Below are 19890 nucleotides of genomic sequence, written 5' to 3' on the forward strand. Positions count from 1 at the left end.
ATATTCACAGTTTTACGAGTAAAGTCGGTTTTCATTGAAGGAAATGTGGCATTGTCTGAAGGCTCATACGGCGTTCTTCCTAAGCACGGCAGCATAGTCGGAGTCGGGTCTAGATGAGACAAGATTGGTCCGACGAGTACCTAGCAGCATGGTACCTACTCTGCCATGCTAGGGAAGAACGCCGTATGAGCATTTAGACGTTGCCAAGTTTCTTCCAATAACACTGGGGGAAAAAAACACATTGGATCTAGAGTCCAGACTCTTGAAAACATTGACAAGAAAAAGGACTCTTGATTCAATCAGATTTAAGATTAAATCAAAAGGAAATCCGCTCAAATTAAGAGGCTTGGTTCTTGATTTAAGCTTAAATCTGATTAAATCAAGAGTATTTTTTTTGTCGATGTTTTTAAGAGTCTGGACTCTAGATCCAATGTGTTTTTTTCCCAATGAAAAACCGAATTTGCTGGGAAAATTGCAAATATTATTTTCCAACATTTTCAGACAATTTTTCACGGAATTTAATCTAAAATATCTGAAAGTTGCAAGGAAAATGTGCATGAATGTCGTCAAAAATACATGTTTTATCAAGGGAAACTTGGCAACGTCTGATGGCTCATACGGCGTTCTTCCTTAGCACGGCAGTACTGCCCGCAATGCTCACCTCGGTACCATTAATGTTACGGCACGATACTGCCACGACCAACCATGGCGAGAGATCCACCACGGTGGTCGGAGATTAGCATACTTATCGTCGCTCTTCTGACGTGGGGGCGTATCTCTAGTTCCACATGAGCCCCGGAAAGCATAAAGTTATACGGAGAACAGGGCTCATGAGGCAATCGAGGCGCGCCCTTACGTCAGAGGGACGACGTTATGTGCCTCGGAATCGGTCTCGTAAAGCCGAAGCAGTCGTCTCGAATCCATTCCATCTGATCAGCATTAAATAAGCCCGGAACTGGCAGGACGACAACCGAAACTAGGGTACCTACATGGAAAGAGTAGGGACAGGTCGAAAAATGGAGCTTTTAGGGCCAAAAAAGGCAGCCAAACTTCTGACACGAAAAACACTTGAAAAATGAAACCGCTGCCAATCTCCATATTCCAATAATTAACAAAGATGGCCAAGCATGTACATAAATAAGCGTCCTTTCGCAAAAATAAGTAAATATTTGCAAAAACTAAGTCAAATGCGTGCTTTACGTACGACAAGTTGTATAACAAGAACGTAAAAATAAATCATACTTGTCTACTTGACAGAAACACTGAGAGTATTGAATATGTTTCACATGCCAATTATAGATGAGATTATAGATGAGAATTTTTGCAAAAACTAGGTCAAATGCGTGCTTTACGTACGACAAGTGGTAACAATCGTAATAATAAATCATACTTGTCTACTAGACAGAAACACTGAGAGTATTGAATATGCTTAGCATGCCAATTATAGATGAGAGACTCTAAATGTTTGAAATTTGTGGGGGCTTGGGCGGAAAGAGAGGGGGGGGGCGGCCCTCCCAACAATTCTGCTCGGCCCCTTCCATAAAATGTCAAGGACCTAAGCTACTAATTAGTCTTAAAGTAAAAAGCATAGGGATGTAATTAAACCCAACAGTGTTATGTTTTGATCCCTGGTAAAAATTGGCAGTAGAATGTGTGTTCCAAAATACTATAGACCTAAAGCCGGCTGTAAGATTTCCAATAGCTTCTATAGCCGGCTGTACAATTTCTTACAGCCCTTTATAGCCGATGGCGATTAAGCAACAGCCAGCTGCCAGACAGTAAAGTTTATGCTAAACGTTACTAAATACGGATACTAGGACTTAGTTAGTTTTTGGACTACCGCTCTCTTTTTGTGCCGTAGTATCTTGATTTATTTTGCGAGGAAAGCTCCGTACTTTTGAAGGATGCCTGTCATTCTTAATATGTTGGAGCGCCTTCAATTTCTAATGATACTGTGCAATACCTCTGGTGTGAAATAGTTGCTTCAGACGCCGTGGCACGCTGCGGCGCGGCGGGCGGGCAGAGAGCGCGAAACGCGCATTGGCGCCTACAAACCTAACAGAGATACTTCACGCATTGCGCAATGCGTGAAGTATCCCTGTTAGGTTTGTAGGCGCCAGCGCGTCGCCGCTCTGCTTTGTGTTAGGCTCTAATATTTAATCTCGCGGAGTCAGCGTTTTTCAACTCGTGATTTTGCAATGTTTGCACACTCTATATGGACTATTCTCATTTTAATTGATGAAAAAAAAATATATATATTTTAAAGGAAAATATAATGTGTGTTTTGTAAATATTAAGGTAGTTCCGTATCAAACTTAATGATTTCCAAAGCACACGAATTTCTACAAAATTTCTTATAGCCTTTTATAGCCAATGGCGACAAAGTGTAAAGCCCGGCGATAGGAACTATAGCCCGACTGTATACTTTTTTATAGCTTCGTATAGCCCGGCTATATGATTTGCTCCGCTTTCTACATCCAGCTATATGATTTTCAATAGCCTTCTTTAGTCGGCTATAAGAACTCCTATGGCATTTTGAAACGCAGCTCGTATTGCCAATTTTTTCCAGGGGAATGAACTAAAATCTAAAGTAAAATATGATGTTTTTAAAACAAGACAACAAGATTTCTGTTTGCCATGGAAAACGGTTTAAAAATTGCTCTCGAGACGTTTCAATTTTCAAAAATTTTCTGGGGGAGGCTCCCGGACGCCCCTCTGAAGCTAGGGGGTTCCCCACAGACCACCCTTAGCACAAGGTCTACTTCCCTTTGAGCCCCCCCCCCCCACAGAAAATTCCTAGTTCCGCCCATGTTTGGGGATCCTCCTCTAGATCTATGGTTCTTCTTTGCGCCTGAATCAATCCCGCACCAGTTTAAGAAATTCATAAATTCGGCACCGAACGAAAATTGCCCCAGTTCATTTGTTGAGGATACGGAACGGAAAAGAAATTATCTGACCGCTAATATTATGTACTAGCGACACCTGACGTTCAAACAGATGATCCTTCAAGTCGTCTTCAGTGGCGTGGCGTACTTTGCGATATATCGATTGATATGCCATTTAATCCTATGGGAAAGGATCGATAGACAGGGTGTTCGCAGCGAACACCTTAATAATCGATTCTTTACCATAGCTTCAAATGAAGAAATATCGATATTCGATCATTCACGCCTCGCCACTAGTCGTCTTATGTTACGTCTGTTTTTGATGTAGCTAACCATTCGACGCGACGGCCTCGTAGTGGGTTCGTGGCTTAGCTAAAAACAAAAAAAAATGAGGCAAAAAACTGCGAACGGAAGGAAAAGTTGCACTTGAAACTATATCCGATGGCCGGCGTGAGAGAAGGCTTGCTAAGTATGAAATAATATGATACCACCTGTTACTAACTGTACCAGGAAGCTTGGGTTACATCAAGTTTTCACGTGGTGATTTGGAATAACTGTTCGTCGAGAGACACGATCGAGAAATCCAAGAGCTCAGCGTTTTCGGCGGACCGAAACCCTTCCAAAAGATCTACTATAAAATACAACCGAGCTTTGTTCTCATTTAAAATCTGTTTCTTTCCCCAATGGACCACTAGACAAGGTACGAATTTAAGCAATCTGATACATGTTTCTTAACCAGAATTTCACGTAGAACACGATTCATACTACGAAATTTACCAAAATCAACTTCTAAGGAAGATATTAACGTTTTTATTTCGCACTGATTACGAGGAATTTGAACTGCCCGCTCACAAGAAACTCAAAGCTCTACGTGAGTCAAATCGCGCACTACAACGGTTTCAGCAAGCTTCTCAATCGAGCAATGTTCATTTTCCACCATGTGTTGTTCAAACTATTGATAATTTGCTATAGCTGAGCCAAAGTGTCGAGATTGAAGTTGAAGATTTTTACATCGCAGAGACTGTCATGATAAACATTTAGCGCGCGATGTGAATCACGTAGAGCATTGAGTTTTCATGAGCGGGTGGTTTGAATTCACGCATCAAGAATCATTAAATATCTTCGTCAGGAGTTGATTTTGGTAATTTTCGTTGTGCGTATCGTGTTCTACGTGAAATTTTGGTTGAGAAACATGTATCAGAATGCTGAAATTCGTACCTTGTCTAGTGGTCCATTGTGTTACTTTGCAAGTTTGAGTGAGGTCCAGGCTCGAGGACACGCTGGCGCCGAAACAATAACCGGTCCATTTAGCGTTTTTTCTCGCGTAAAGGAGATAAACTAGTCCAAAATCACCCCTGAAATGCCAATCGGCCCGCCAAAAGCATGATGGGTAAAACTATTTTGAAAAAAAAAGAAAGAAAAAAAAAACATATGAATGACAGGAGCACAATTTGAAAACAGTGGACCAGTCGTACATTGAGACAGGTTAAGAAATAAGACTCCAGGTTTTCTTCTTTCTTTCTTTCTCGGCTAGAGGATCGACTACATCTCTAAGGGGCCCCAAAAGCCTGCATCCCAAAATTCGTTACTTTTTTGAGGAGGGTAGCGGGGATGAGACAAGAATTTCTAGGGTCTCACGCCCGTAAAATCAGGATTTTGGAGAACCTGAGATTGGAATTATGATGAATTTCAGTGATCATGATTTGTGCAGTCCCTCAAAAACTGCAACTCTTTTCAAAATGGCCCAACGGCTCCGAAAATAGTACTTTTTGATCTCCCGAGCATCTGGGACCCTTCGTTTTCTTGTAAACGGGAACCGCCTTCAATTTCCAAAGTATGCAACCCGGAGTGTGCACCCGCCAGTCCCGGGCTCTTGAGCGCTGATCCGGCCCTGGCGAAGGATAACTGGCGCCATGGAGCGGAGAGGAGCCGAGGAGAAGACGAGGACGGATCAGGGATGCGGATCCTGTGTTGCGAAGATGAGCATATAGAAGCAGGAAGGAAATTGGCGGTGACCAGTGAGTAGAGGAAGGAGCAAGGTGCTGCGCTTCCCAGGGGCCACTGACCCACACACCGCGACGCAGTGCGGCTGCAGCAGCCTCGCCGCCGCCGAGTCACTCCCGATCCACCTCTGTGAATCCTCTATACCTCTTAGAGTGCCTGACCGGCGCTGTAACTCCGTAACGTTTTGAAACACTTGTAAGTTAGGTTCATTTGGGCCAGCCTCCCTCCTTGCTGTTAAAGCCCAAGAATAGAGCTCTTGTATCCGGAATTAGCGATTAATATTCTTGTTTCCATAGACAATTTCGCGCGAAACACGCACAGGGTGTCTACTAAAACAGGCTGGCCAAAAATCAGTACTTTTTCAGTAAATTCCCAAGAAATTCAGTAACTCCTCAACAGAAAAATTCAGTACTTTTTCAATACTTTCAACGGGCGAAATTCGAAAAATTTGAATTTCCCGCTCAAATTGCGACAAAAATGGAAAAAATCCGGACTTTCTTGCAAAATTTCCGCACTTTTTCAGTACCTCCGGACCGCCCTAGAAAAATCAATACTATTTCCGGACTTGGAGACACCCTAGATGGCGCCACTGGTTTTCTCTGAAATCAATTCCCGAGCTCAAAAAACGATCTTAAAGTTGAAACCGTATGGAGTGGATATCCCACGCTACCCTCAGAGTTTACCTCTACATATATCCAGTCAAATTCTTACGTAGATAGGGATTTATTAAAGACATTAGCAGCAGTGGCGTGGCGTGCTTTGCGATATATCGATTGACCTGCCATTTGAAATTATGAATTGAATCGATAAACAGGGTGTTCGCAGCGAACACTTCAATAATCGATCTTTTACCATAGCTGCAAATGGAGAAATATCGATAAATCGCAAAGCACGCCACGCCACTGATTAGCAGGGATGCCGTGGCCGTGGTCCCAGTCTTGGTGCGTCCTCAAACAGAGTGGTAACCCTGCTAATGTATTCGATCCCTAATCTGTGCATTAAGTGGTTGACCGGATATGGTGGTGGACTCGCAACGTAGCGTGGGATTTCGCCTTCATTTCGGTCTGAGCTTTGAGGGCTTTTTTAGAGCTTACGAGTTGATTTTTGAGAAAAACAGCGGCACCATAGTGTTTCCTGCGAGATTTTACATCAAGCAACGCGTTGGAATCACAAATCCTGACAAATGCTAAAACTCCATTGAACTGGCAGTATTTTAAGGCCGAGTCACCGGTCATCGAGTTGTCAGTTCGCACCATGCAAATCGAGGAAAGATGACCAGAGCGAGACGATCCCTTTGCTAGGGCGCGTACTTATCAGCTATTGAGTGATTTTTGTTCCGTTTTGGTATATTTTTGGTGAACGACGAGTGAGGTGACAGTGATTTGGGAGAATAACATTATTTTGTGTCTTAACCAAACATTAGCACAAAACGGAACAAAATTCTTCCAATAAATGCAATATACGAACACATACATGTCCGGATTTACCTACTTGCCGCCCATGGGCCGCCTGTATTTTGCCGCCCTCTTCTCATTCATTTTGAAACATCAATAAAAACCATCAAGTGAACGTGCCGGAGGGAGAAGGGTGCATAAGACGTTTACAATCGTGTTGGACACATTTTTTGCGTAAGCTCTATCAACACTACTAGCAAAAGTTCACGGAACTTCGCGCGAAAGTTAAGTTCCGTAAACATATCTCTGTGTGGACAAGGCCTTCCATTTACATGAAATGAACGAAAATATTATGAAAGAACCAACATAAATGTGGTTTAATAATTTTAACTTCCGCCGTCGTGCCGCGCTGACCACACTGTATTTGGCGCACAGCGTGAAGTATTCATGTAGTCTTGTAGGCGCTGTGCGTTTCACGCCGCGTCGACCGCTGTTGACCGTACTGTGTTTGACGCAATGCTTGAAGTATTCATGCAGTCTCGTAGGCGCTAATATGTGTTACATGCCGACCGCCGCATCGAGGGCTTCTCCTTTTCATCTCAAGTCCTCGTCATCAGTTCTCTCTGCGCCGTGCCGCTCCAGGCCAAATTACGAGTTTGGTTTCTCTCTTAACTCAACTACTTAAAGGTGCGCAGTCTTTTGTATCACCGAAATATGACAAAATTAGAAATTAATGTACTCTCAGGAAATGAGAGATTTTGCCACCTTTTCTTGTTTGTAATTTTTTTCTGAGTCCGATTTTTTTGTACCTGCATTTAAAAAAATTAATCCAGCCCTGTACGCACACGCACACGCGCCTAGTCTCGCACTGGCCAGATTTCCCCGATTTTTGGAATGTGATCAGACGACCGGGCTAGGCGCCCATTATTGGATCCTTGTGTCTCCTGATTGGATGAAAACTACGGAAAACTGTCGACGAGTAAGTCTTCGGGTTGCCAGGATGTTTTAGGCATAACATTGCATTGGTCAGTTGTTTTAAAGCCAGGGGCGGACAGACAGATGGAAACACTACGAAAAATCCCGGTCGGCCGGTTCAAAGTTAGGGTGATTTTGGGCCTGTTTGCCCTGTCCACAGGGCAAAAAACGGCTTAAATGGACTCTGATGGGCCGGCGATACTGTTCACTTTGTCAGTGTTAGTCCACCCCTATCAGAGACCAATTTTAGAAAGATGAAAATTTGTTGTTGAAAGTCGTAGGCGGCAGCGCAACGCTCGCTTCTCAAACCTGCATGACTTATAATTTTCAACGAAATGAGATGATCATTTAGAAAGGCTTGCGCGTCTATCAGACAAGACAAAGAAAAAAACATCTAAGTACCTAGCTTAATTTTGAAGTTATAGCATGTATCATTTACCTCGCTGCTTTTTGAACAGCCTAGGTAAGTTAATACGCCATTTTGTATTTTGCCGTTCATAAATGTTGTTTTGTAGCGGGTAAAAGACATCTGGAATGTCCTGGAAGAATTTTGAGGTCCGTTTTATGGCTCACGTACTTTTTTGTCTCTTCTCTTGAAAGAATATCCGATTAGATAGAATAAAGTGTTCAAATTGACCCTGATAGCAGCGTAAAAAGTGAAAAGTCAGCCAAGCACACCTCGATAACGAAGAGCAAAGAGACGAACTCCGGGCGAGAGAATGGGAAAATCTGGAGCAAAATAAATTAGAAAAGACGCAGGGGTATTCACGCGCTTCATTTCTGCACCAACGTCTCTCGCACGTGAGAGGCACTTACCCAGACTACGCTTTGACGAAGAGGCTGAAAGAGGCCGAAAAAAAATCACCGGTCGCCGTGCCGCGCAGCCGACAATAATACGCGCTCATCGCACTGTTTTATGAGCTCACTCCTCAATCAAAAGAGAGTAAAAACAGGAATTGCCAGAGACGTATCTCGGCTGACGTTTTTGTGCGACAAACGTTAAGGGTCCGAAAGGTAGTCCCACTTCTGCATACAAATATAACAATGGAGATGTTGCATGTGTGAGGAATTTGCGATTTGACTGTTGGCTCTTACGTAAAAGTTCGCGAGAAACACGATGGTGCCACTGGTTTTCTCTGAAATCAACTCCCAGGCTCAAAAATAAAAGCTTTCAAGTTGAGGCCAAAATGGAGGGGATATCCCACGCTATAATATCCTGAGAGTCCACCTCTACATCAAGACAAACTCTCCGTGCAAAGATAGGGAGCAAATACATTGACAGGGCTGCCACTTTATTTGGGGACTCTAACATTGAAAACACGGCATCACTGCTGATGTATTTGCTCCCTATCTTTGCATGGAGAGTTTGTCTTGATGTAGAGGTGGACGCTCAGGATAGCGTGGGATATACCCTCCATTTTGGCCTCAACTTGAGAGCTTTTTTGTGCTTGGGAGTTGATTTCAGAGAAAAACCAGTGGCACCATCGTGTTTCCCGCAAACTTTTACATATGAATAGATAGTCAAATCGCAAATTCCTCACACATGCAACATCCATCATCTCCATTATACGAAGGTTTGTGCAGCAGAGAACCGCAAAATATAAAAAAACAACCCTCACAAAAAATTATGACAATGATAGCTGCTGGGTGAGAAGGATATCAGTGATATGAGCATCCACATTCTTAAAATTCATTTTCCTCTGATAATACTGAATTTTGCTCGGACGAAAGCACAAGTTTAAAGATCTAAATTGAAGGATTATAGGGCCGATTCAAACTGAATATCTAAGCTTGAAAACGACCCGACTCGGTTTTTTGATAGGATGCTCATTTTATTGCTAAGAAACACTTCTTTTCTGAGTATTATGCAGTGTTTATCGTCTCCTGAAAATTGATATTACCGCGATGGGTCGTTTTCAAACTGAGAGATTTAATTGAGGAAGTCCTCGCACTCTACCGAATCCACCGGCTGGAGTTGCAGAGCCGATGATGCGCTACTCGCGGAGTTTTCCGATTCTACCACTGAATTCCCTTACTTCTCTAACAACTATCCTGACTTGTCTAACGAGTTTCTTAACTTTTTCGTTTCATTTCCTGATTTTTCCAGGTTGTCGCAATATTTCTGACTTTGCAGGTTTTCTAGGCCGCCGGGGACCCTGATCAACACCCAGAGACAAGAGACCCTCCACTAGTATCTTGGCCATGGTGGAAGCTTTTACTTTCGGGACTTCAGCATTCTACTGTTGACTTACCTACATGGTTGATGTTCAACAACGTGTTGGCAGTTTCGTTTTGCAAACAAGCCGAAAATGGCCGACGTTTGGGAAAGTTGTTTGGCTCATGACGTCATCCGAAGCTCATCATCGACCATGTAGGTAAGTCAACAGCCGAAACTAACGTGATGACTGTTGCTCCCTAATAATTGTCCATAAGGAATTGTTGAAACCCCGAAAGTAAAAGCTTCCACCTGTCGCTGGGAGGCTAGTGGAGGGGGTCTTGTCTCTGTCAACACCGTCGCCGATTTCGGTGTCATATTTGGACAACATTTTGAAATTTGGAACTGTAAATTCTTGCCCAGTTTAAAAACAACGTATGTGCCATTAGTTTCCCTATGTACACAAGTGTTTTTCCAGAAGAGCCGAAATTTATAGTTCCAAATTGCAAAATGCAGTCCATTTTAGCTGCGCAACAAGTAGTTTTTCACGGCAGGAGGACCAACAAAATCGGTCCCCGGAGATTCAACTATACAGTAGCTTTTTCAACTATTTCTTTTGCATCGGGCGTACAGACGTCAGCACATCGCTTTTCTCGTTCCGTGTTGAATGCTTTGCCTCGCTTTCCCTCTTTTTCCACACCGCGGCCGCCGGCGGCCGAAGGGCGGGGGCACATGCGCAGTATGACGGAAAAGTGGTCAGCGAACAGCGACAGACCTCAACGATCAGTGTTACCAAATATTGGTAATAATTTAATTATTCTTTCCCCCGGGACTCACGTGAAACATTGAAAATCGACAGCGTTGGACTTAACGTTGCTCCATCCAGTTGACGGCCGCGCCGTCGCACTATGAACAGAAAGGTTGGAGCGGAGAAGACACTTTACCATTCTGAGGAAAAACGCGGTACGTGCCTTCGCACTTTGCCGAATTTCCATCGATGAGGTAAATTATCAGATAGTCTGGTACATGTTTTAAGCTAACTTAGTCATTAAAACAAAGACGCCTTGAAAAGTATCGACGAATTACATACAATAGTTAGTTTCTTCTATGCCTGTGAGTACTACATCGATAGCTGAAGTGCGAAACCACGTAACTCCATTACGGTGTTTTAAAATGTATACTCCTATTTCATTTTTTCGAGGAGAATTAAGTCAGCTATGTAGCTTGAAATTTACACGGGATATACTGCTGATAGAGAGGAAAAATCAAGGGGTCGTCAAGAAATGACGTTGACTAGTTTTCCAAAGAAAAAATAAAGTATGACAGGAAGTCTGCGACGTCGCAAACGGAGATACGTGGTTTCACACTTTGGCCATCGACATTTAATTCGGTCCTTTGCATCGTTACCGAAATTCGCCGAATATAGATTAAAATACCCTGCAATTTATTCGACTAGTTGTAAGTATGACATACTTTTTAAGTGGAAGAAGAGGGGGGAAACGCTGCCTGATACATATCTGGACTACATTTTGCAATTTGGAACTATACATTCTTGCCCAGTTTAAAAACAACGTATGTGCCATTAGTTTCCCTATGCACACAAGTGTTTTTCCAGAAGAGCCAGAATTTATAGTTCCAAATTGCAAAATGCAGTCCATCTATACCTGACATCGGGAAGAGAAGGTCGGATACTGGAGGTGGACTTTGAGGAAAAAAGCCTGACGTCATTTGGACTACATTTTGAAATTTGGAACTATAAATTCTTGCCCGGTTTAAAAACAACGTATGTGCCATTAGTTTCCCTATGCACACAAGTGTTTTTCTAGAGGAGCCAGAATTTATAGTTCCAAATTGAAAAATGCAGTCTATTTATGGATGGCCTTTAAGGTCCACCTTCAGCGCTAGCTCCAAAAAAAAAAAACCATCACGTTCCGCTGCTATGATCTGGCTCCGAAATTAGGGATCATTTTAATAATACAACAGGTATACTAAATTCTGAGACTCGTAAGTTCTAGCAGCATTCGTTTAGAAGTATTAGAACCAAATTTTTGCTTGGAAAGCTCAATAATGTAGGGCTTGAACTCAGTTTATTTTATGGGATATGCCTGTTAGTGCGAGAGGAATAGCTCACGGTGGAAGCAGGATATATCTGCGACTGCTTAGAGAAATTATACTCGTGATTGGTCTCATCAAGATCATTTCATGCTTATTGACTCTAATTTTTTCTTGGATCAAGTTTTGAAGCTTCAGGGATAAGGTAATCACATCTCTTATCCTGTTTGGTGTCATTGAGAAGATAAAAGTGCTAGCTACAATTTACGACTCTTCAGTTCCATCATAGCTTCCTCCAATCGTTTTAATACCTCAAAAATTCCCATTAAGCTGTACGGACTCTGATAGCGCAAACCGAAAAATCAGAACACACCGCAGCAACGGGGCCCCTGCTGGGAAAAATTTCGCTCTACGTACTGCTGAACCTCGCGAGGTCAAAAATTCAGTACAAAAAATGCGTGGATATGAAACTAAGCAAGGTTCGAATCTTTTTAGTTAATGGTCCATCGCAAGTTGCGAAACAAAACATCGAAACTAGACTAGAAGTCGGAAAAGTTATATCCTGAACTCAAACTGTCCACAAGTGAGAAAATACAAGAAATGGCCCGGACTGAACGTAACAAGGTGGAGAAATGGTGCTGGGTCCACATCATTTCGCGGGGGAAATAAAGCCAAGAAGTTCCAACACTTATAATTAGAGTCAAAAATAAATTGTTCATCTCTAATGAGTACCAGAACAAAACTGACGGGGGGGAGAGAGTGTTTGGCAGTTTGCATTGAAATATTATACAAGTGGGAAAGGACTCTTTATGGCTGAGTCGGACCGTCATCAGTTCCTCAAAAGTGCAGAAACTTAATCGGCGATCGACTGACAAAGTCAACAATCTTGCCGCAACTTTCAACAGTATGTAAACTGGCAGACAAGATTTGGGTCCCTGAACATCAAAGAAGTCGAAACTTAGTCAACATTTTTCCGAATGTAGGGTGTTGACCAGAGACGAGATACCCTCTACTGGCCTCTTGGCGACAGGTGGACACTTTTACTCTCGGGGATTTAACAATTCCTTATGGGCAATTACAAGGGAACAAATAGTCATCACTCTTATCTCGGCTGTTGACCAACCTGCATGGTGGATGATGGGCTTCAGGTGACGTCATGAGCCAAACAAGTTTCCCAAACTTCGGCTTGTTCGCAAAACGACACTGCCGACAAGTTGTTAAACATCAACCATGTAGGTAGGTAAGTCAACAGTAGAATGCTGAAGTCCTGAAAGTAAAAGCTTCCACCATAGCCAACAGGGTGTCTACTAAAACAGGTTGGCCAAAAATCAGAACTTTTACAGACATTTTTCGGTACATTCCCAAGAAATTCAGTATCTGACACAAAAATTCAGTATTTTTTCAGTAATCCAATTGACGAAATTCGAATTTTTCGCTCAAATTGCGACCAAAATGAAAAAAATTCCGGACGTTTTGCAGATTTTCCGCACATTTTCAGTACATCACATCCGGACCGCCCTTAAAAAATCAATACTGTTTCCGGACTTGTAGACACCCTGGCCAAGATACCCGATACCAGAGGAGGGTCTCTTGTCCCTGGTCTTGACTTACAATTTCACTAGGTATGTCATGTATCCGTATCGTCAGTAATTTTTTTTCGGACTTAAAGTTGACATTTTATGTTTGCCAATGGATTTGAATAAGTGAAGGAAGGGTCAACAACGTGATTCCTCTTGATTTTCACTTTAGAACATGTTCTCGCCGTTTGGCACGCGCTCGATCCACAGTGCGCCGGGAAAAACAAGTACTTTCACTTTTCTGCGAGGTATTTGGATGGACCACGGTCCACGGTCCTATTATTGATTATCTACTGTTCCGCCACCTGACTGTCCGCCGACCACGATTGTATCCACGGACTCAAAAATACAACTGATATGGTATTCCACGTCCCCCAGCCCCCCCCCCCCCCTCCATCCATTATATGGGATTAAGATTGTGGGTCATATGGATCGAGATCCTAGGGGCCGGGCCCCCTGAGAAAATGATCTACCTTAGCCCAGTGCTCCCATTCCACATCCGTCAAAAGTTCCGAGATTCCTTTTAGATTTTTTCAAAAGTTCGAAGAAAGTTCCGGAAAATGCAAAAGATCCGGAAAATTCGGGAATTTCAAAGTTCCGGGAAAAATTCAGGAAAATCTCAACAGTTCCGGAATTCGGAACTCGTTCCTGGAAATGGGAGCACTGGTTTAGCCTTTGGAGAGCGATCATACATGCTGGAATGTAAACTATGAAAATGCCATTTAACAGACAAATTTTAAATTTTAATTTCCAAATACGCAGGTATGTTATTGGTCATTTATTACACAGATACTAATTTTCATTACTTTATCTCCGAATTTTTCATTTTTTGGCATTCAGTTAAATAAGCTACTTTTTAAGAAGTTCAGCAAAAAGGTTCAGCAACCATCGGGAAATGTCGGATTTGTCTGAACTATTCGAATAGATTCAGATACAAATCTGTATGAAAATAACTCGATTTTGCGAAATCTCAGCCGTTGAGCGACGAGTGTTAACTTTCATATTCAGCTGCCAAAGTCAGCGTGTGATTCCGGCAGCAATTTTGCCGATTTCAACCCTTTCTGGCGTGCATTGCCTGAGTTTTCGCGTGGAAGATAGAATTCCGTTTCGTAGACTTGTTCAAAACTATGCCCGGATTTAAATTTTTGCCGCCCCGAGGCAACTAGGATTTTGCCGTTCCCGTGATGGTTCCAGTACTTCCAGTGGAAAAAAATACGCATCAATAAGGTCACGGGGGGCGCGGGCGCCCCCCCCCCCCCCCTCAGGAAAATTGTCATGACACAATGGCTCTGTTGAACAAGTTCGGCGTGAGTGTGTTTCATTAAATTTTACCCGCGTCGTTGTTGCTTTAAAGAATCTATAAAAAATCACTTTTATTCGTCTTCTTCTCCTCTCCGAAATTTTCCGCCTCTGGGAAGAGCGTAGGCTGCATCCCCGCGGAAAATCGGGCAGGGTTGCTACAGAAGTTAGGCTACAAAATTCCCCGAAATTTCCCTCTCACATTCTGGAAATTGACCTGACAAATGAAGATGCACCAGATGGTTAAAAATACATTATTTGAGATAGTTTTCCCGCAAAATCTACTGTTCCAAACAACAAACCCATTCTAGAGAGTAAATGAAGGTGGCTTAACAATTTTCCCGAACATTTTTGTCATTTTCCCTGACATTTCCGGGATTTCCCTGACTTTTTAAAAGTCCCTGACATTTCCCGACTGTGGCAACCCTGATTGGGGCTGAGCAAAATCGTATCATGTCATCCCTAGTTTGAGCGGGTAGCTCACATCGAATTTTTACCTTGATTATGGAGGCAGCACGCCGCCAAGCGATTAAATGTCAAACAGAGAACTTAGGTAACGATAAAGGAATTTGATGGTTGTTACCAAGCGTTAATGACCTCAGCGGAGGGGGCCCCGCTCCTGGACCTCCCCCTCCCCGCCTGCCCAAAATCCCACTGTCAAATAGTTAAAAATAAAAGCGCGGGCCTTAACTCGTTGCGCGCATTTTTAAGTGCAGCGTGCCGGTGAGTTTCGCCAATTGGCACGCTCGGTGTGACGTCATAATAGTGCAGAAGATACCTATTGTGAATTTTTTTTCTTTCTGCTTTAAATCGAGGCACTCGTAGGGATTTGCTGAAAGGATTTGGTCGGTTTGGAACATTATTGCGGATGGATAAGTTAAGGGGGTTCAGAATTTTCTATCTAGGGTTCAGAATCTTCTATCTGGGGTCCTTGACAAACCTGTTCTACTCTCTCGATTCTCGATTGAGTGAAGCACGCGAGTTTTCGGGGCCTTCCCATTCTCACACGCGACCCGCCCCGGTCGCGAAATTTTTGCACCCCTGGAGCGAGGGTGCTTAGTTACACGGCCGGAAAATTTCGATTTGTCTATCTAAAGTTTAGTCCAATTGGCTGAATTGACGTAGAGGCTCGGATGAGAGGATGTTGTCATGGGTTATCGACCCCAAGGAATCCGAATTTGAAGGGTTCGTCGCCCCCAAAGACTTCTCTGATGCGGTGCGGGGAGGGCGGGGGACCTTAAAACTGGTACATTCAACCATTTGAGGTCCCCCCTGTACCCTGCCAGAGAAGCCTCTGGGATATGGGAATAGGTAGGGGAGGGGGGCGGCGGGGCTGGCCCCCGTAGTATTGAAAATAGTATCATCTGCCCAAAATTTGCATTCCTTGAGGTCGCCTAGGCATGAAATAATTTTTTCCTTCAATCTCTACATCCTTCATCTTCAGGGGTCAGTATTTCGGGCACGGATGGACAAACTTCCGAGTTCTTTTTTAACGTCAATTTAGGTACACATTTTCGGTCCTCTCCAATTCCAATTTAATAATTTCAAAATTTTGACGTTGATTCCGTCTCATAAAGTAAAGACCCCCCCCCCTCCCGTTTCACTCCCTGAGGATAGCTGGGGGAGCTTTGAAGTCCGAAGCTGTAAAATTTGGATTCCTTAGTGCCAATTCCCAATTCATCACCACTGTCCTGGACTGTGTTTGACCTAAAAGCCCTGAGAGAAAAGTCTGGTACGGTAGGTCTGGGACACTGGCTCAGGCTCTCCCGTTAACTCACAGTTGAAGATCACTAGGCTTATCATGGTAAATTCCAAAGATAAAGTTAAATGTTACTGCTGATTAAATCAATCATTAAAAAGTAAAGAGGGTTCTATCATAAATATTTCCGGTGGTTCAATACTGCATAAACATACTCATTGGGGTCTTAATGGAGGCTATGTTGCTGCCAGTGATGTCAATGGCTAGACATAATCGCCTAAAATCATTGGGCGATGTTTACATTTTTTGCAAGGTTAACAATAGCCTATCTTTGATGACTGTTCCCTGTGAGTTTTTGTCACTATCGATGCACAGGAAAAGTTCTCTCTCTATGATGAATCGGCAACAGACCAAAACATATTTCATAGTAGAGAAAGTTTTGTTACAATAATCAGCGTTGTAAGTCAATGGAAGTTCAATGGACCAAAGGATTCCTTCGTTATAGAGATTCTAATGGATGTTGACATGGATAAAGAGAACTGCAATTAAAAATTAGGTATGTAGGATACCAGAATCTAACTGGCTGAGTTAGTGTCTCCTCACCCAGCAAAATGTATGCGAAAACGTCACCACAACGTAGTAACAGTATTTTCAGACACCTCCCGCCAGGCAGAGTAAGACCTCCATATTTTACAGATCCTCTACTTGAAGAGATCCTCTCAGAGACAAACACTTGTTTGAAACAAGCTAAAAACAACAGTTGCTTCCAGTTTATTCTGATCATCAAAACACAATAAAGATTGGGCTGGAATTGCCGTGATCGGCCATTATAATAGCTTGCACTTGCATTGTACCTAATACTGGTACCTGTGTCCGTATTTCAAGATTAAGTAAAATTAGAGTAACAGTAAAATACATACCTGCTATTCGTAATACTGCTCTATCAGCTGGATCAAGTTGTAAGATACTCAGTGGCTTATCCTTTGCCCATTCTTTGAGACTCCTGTCTGCATCGAAATCCATTTTCAAGATATAAGAGCACTGTTCACACACATTATGCTAGTCTGTTCAATTGCTGCACATTGAACATGACGTAGGAGATAGAACTTTCATGATTTAAAAAGAACCAAAAAGCTCTTAGCGTGGAGAAAATCGTGGTTCAAGACCGATAACATTGTAAAAGAGAGACCTAAAGCGAACTTTTCTAAGTACACGAAATCGAATGAGAGGGACGCACAACCGCACAGAAACTTGCAAAGTATTGAAAATGATCGATAATACGGGACAAAATGAGGGTACCGACAACAGTAGAAAAATATACCGCAAGGTTTTAAAAAAAAACACGGCGCTTTGATTACCGGGTGCTACGTGTGATAAAACTGGTTTCAAAACGTAAACAAAACACATTCAGCCTTCACGGACTTATCCCCATAATCAGCTGTTGAAGTTCAATGGCTGGCTGGCCGTTGGAGGTTGTCTTACGCCCGCGGACTCGTTCTTTACTGTCTCCTTAAATAATTAGGAGGCTCGAAGAGATATTCTATGATACCTTATTCAAAGTCACGACTAAATTGTCATTGGATTTCAATTTTATAAAAATGAGTCCGAGGCCAGCCATGGTGCAAAATCACTCTGCCCGATTCTAAAGCCGTTCGATTATCAAGAGACAGGAAACAATCAATATGCACGAGAGCTCAATTGGTGGAGCTTTAACTTCCCGTTGCAAAATGTGCGGCACAAGTCAGCACACCACGACCGGAGAAATCGTTAAAGGCACAATAGGAGTAGGAAAAATGAATTGTCCTCCTTAGACGCACTGCCCTGGTGAAAATCGATAAAATGGGCTATGAAAAATACTTAGCGAGAGTGAAGTACGGTTAGGGTGGGTGCGCGTGCAACGATATCAACTCCTCGAGCTCAGTTATTTTATTTTCAAGCGGGCACAAGAAATGAATATTCTGGTTATTTTGATGTTGAACGAAATAAAATTGATGATGAGCTCGGCTTAGCCGACGAAAAGTGGGCGCGCTCGAAATACGACGACGGCAGGCAGACTGATGAGGGTATAGCGGTACTAGAGCATCGCCGCCGCTTCGCGCCGCGCCGCTCCGCTACCGTAACACAGCGCTTTGCTTCATGTATTTCCGTTTCCCGACGTCACACGAGAGTCTCTCTCACGCCGCATAGTGGGAGAGAATGGCTCATTTGAATTTTGCGGACAAAAATCTGTAAGCTGAAGGGAAATAGGAGCATGTACCTACACATTTTTGCGGGGCACTCTACACGGGTTTCAACGATTTTGCATGAAAAATTTGCAACCCCCAAATCTGAAAGCGTGCATGGAACTATACAGTGAAAAACCTCCTTCAAAAATTAACCGGTGGCTCGATAATAATATGTTGGACCATTTTTCCCTCTTTTTTTTACTTGTACTTCTTCTTTGTAGTGAAAAATGCTTTAGGTATTTTGCGACGTGCCCAATGTGCTTCGGAAATGCAGCGCTCCCCGGCTCGTTGAATGTTGGTTGCAAGTTGCCTATGCAGCGAGATTGAAGGCGAACCTCAAGTTGACGACATTTCGTCACTTTCCGGCCGAAGTATCACAAGCGCCATGCAGCATTTCAAAATTTCCGCCGACACTTTGTTTGAAGATGAGCACGAAGACCGCGTTCGGGGCCCTCCTGCCTAATATTTAAAAATCTTCAACCGTTAGACGTAAACTTTGTCAAAAAATATGAGAAATACCAGTGTATGTAGAAAACTTGAAAAATCGAGCTTGGCCTAAAAAAAAAGTTTGCTCTTTGTAAACCTGCCATCGGTTTTCAGTATAGACAACACGAGCTCTCACATGGCCGAATGGTAGCATCACTCAGGTAGAATGTCACGATTGCTCGAGGAAGAAAGCAAGAATGATGCACCGAGCGTGGCGTCCAGAGTGATAACTGCATCGTTGTCAATTTGCCTGCAGTTTTCAGTGTAGGCAACACGAGCTCTCACATGGCCGAATAGTGGTATCACTCTCAGATGTCACGATTTCTCAAGGGAGGAAACGGAGATCGTCGCGACGCTTTCGGAGTGGTGACTTCATCTCACTATCAGTTCGCCTTCAGTTTTCAATGCAGGCAACCCGAGCTCTCATAAAGCATCATGATTTTTGGCGTTTTTGAGCATTTCTTGCCATTACCTACACGGTCACAGACGACCCAATAGTGCCAGGCATTCACTCGATGGTTAGGTAATAAGTACCGGGCTTTCATTCACCGATTTCCTCCTTCAATTTTCGTCAGAAGAGAGCTGATGCAACTAACACTTTTGCTTTTTCAACATTTCACTCACCACCTAAAACTGGCGTGTTTTCAGTAGCGCATGGGTGGTATTTGTGTGTAAATATAATTTTTTTTTAAAAAAAGGACTATGAAACTGCAAAATTTTTAGGGACATTTTTATCATTTTTTATTAACACTTAATGGGAGGTAAAATCGCCCATGAAGGTAGGCGACATCAGTGTATGTGTGGCTGATTGATGATCCTCTATCTCTCAAGAACTTTCAAAGGATGATCTTTTTGTGCCATGAGATAGAGAGCTTTCCTATCAGTTTATGGTAAAACTTACCAATTACCTTTTGTTATCAAAATGTTGTGGGCTTTCATGTGGTTGTGACTTATTATATATTATATTTATATAGAAATACTCAATTCTCTCCATTTAAAATTTTTATAGCTTGCTCATAATTATTTTTGGACGCATTATGACAGACGTGCATTGCTTCTTGCAGAAAAACAACAAAATCAGCTATGCCATGTTTAGAAGATTTTCTGAGGTGTTCACTATCAAAATCACTTACTTTGTT

At 42.8% G+C, this 19890-nt stretch overlaps 1 protein-coding gene across 6 annotated transcripts in view; it reads right to left on the minus strand.

Moving 5' to 3' along the window:
• shot (dystonin-like protein short stop) overlaps nt 1-18128 on the minus strand; it is a 236492-nt gene extending 218364 nt beyond the window's left edge. For 3 of the 6 annotated variants that reach the window (XM_072297436.1, XM_072297427.1, XM_072297425.1), the window contains exon 1: nt 16961-18128. In XM_072297436.1, coding sequence (XP_072153537.1) covers nt 16961-17063 — 103 coding nt within the window. In that variant the 5' untranslated portion in view covers nt 17064-18128. The remainder of the gene's footprint in view (nt 1-16960) is intronic. The other 3 variants (XM_072297455.1, XM_072297454.1, XM_072297456.1) reach the window with 2 other exon arrangements.
• Nucleotides 18129-19890: the final 1762 nt, after the last annotated feature.

Source organism: Bemisia tabaci, chromosome 2 (assembly GCF_918797505.1).
Source record: "Bemisia tabaci chromosome 2, PGI_BMITA_v3".
NCBI lineage: Eukaryota > Metazoa > Arthropoda > Insecta > Hemiptera > Aleyrodidae > Bemisia > Bemisia tabaci.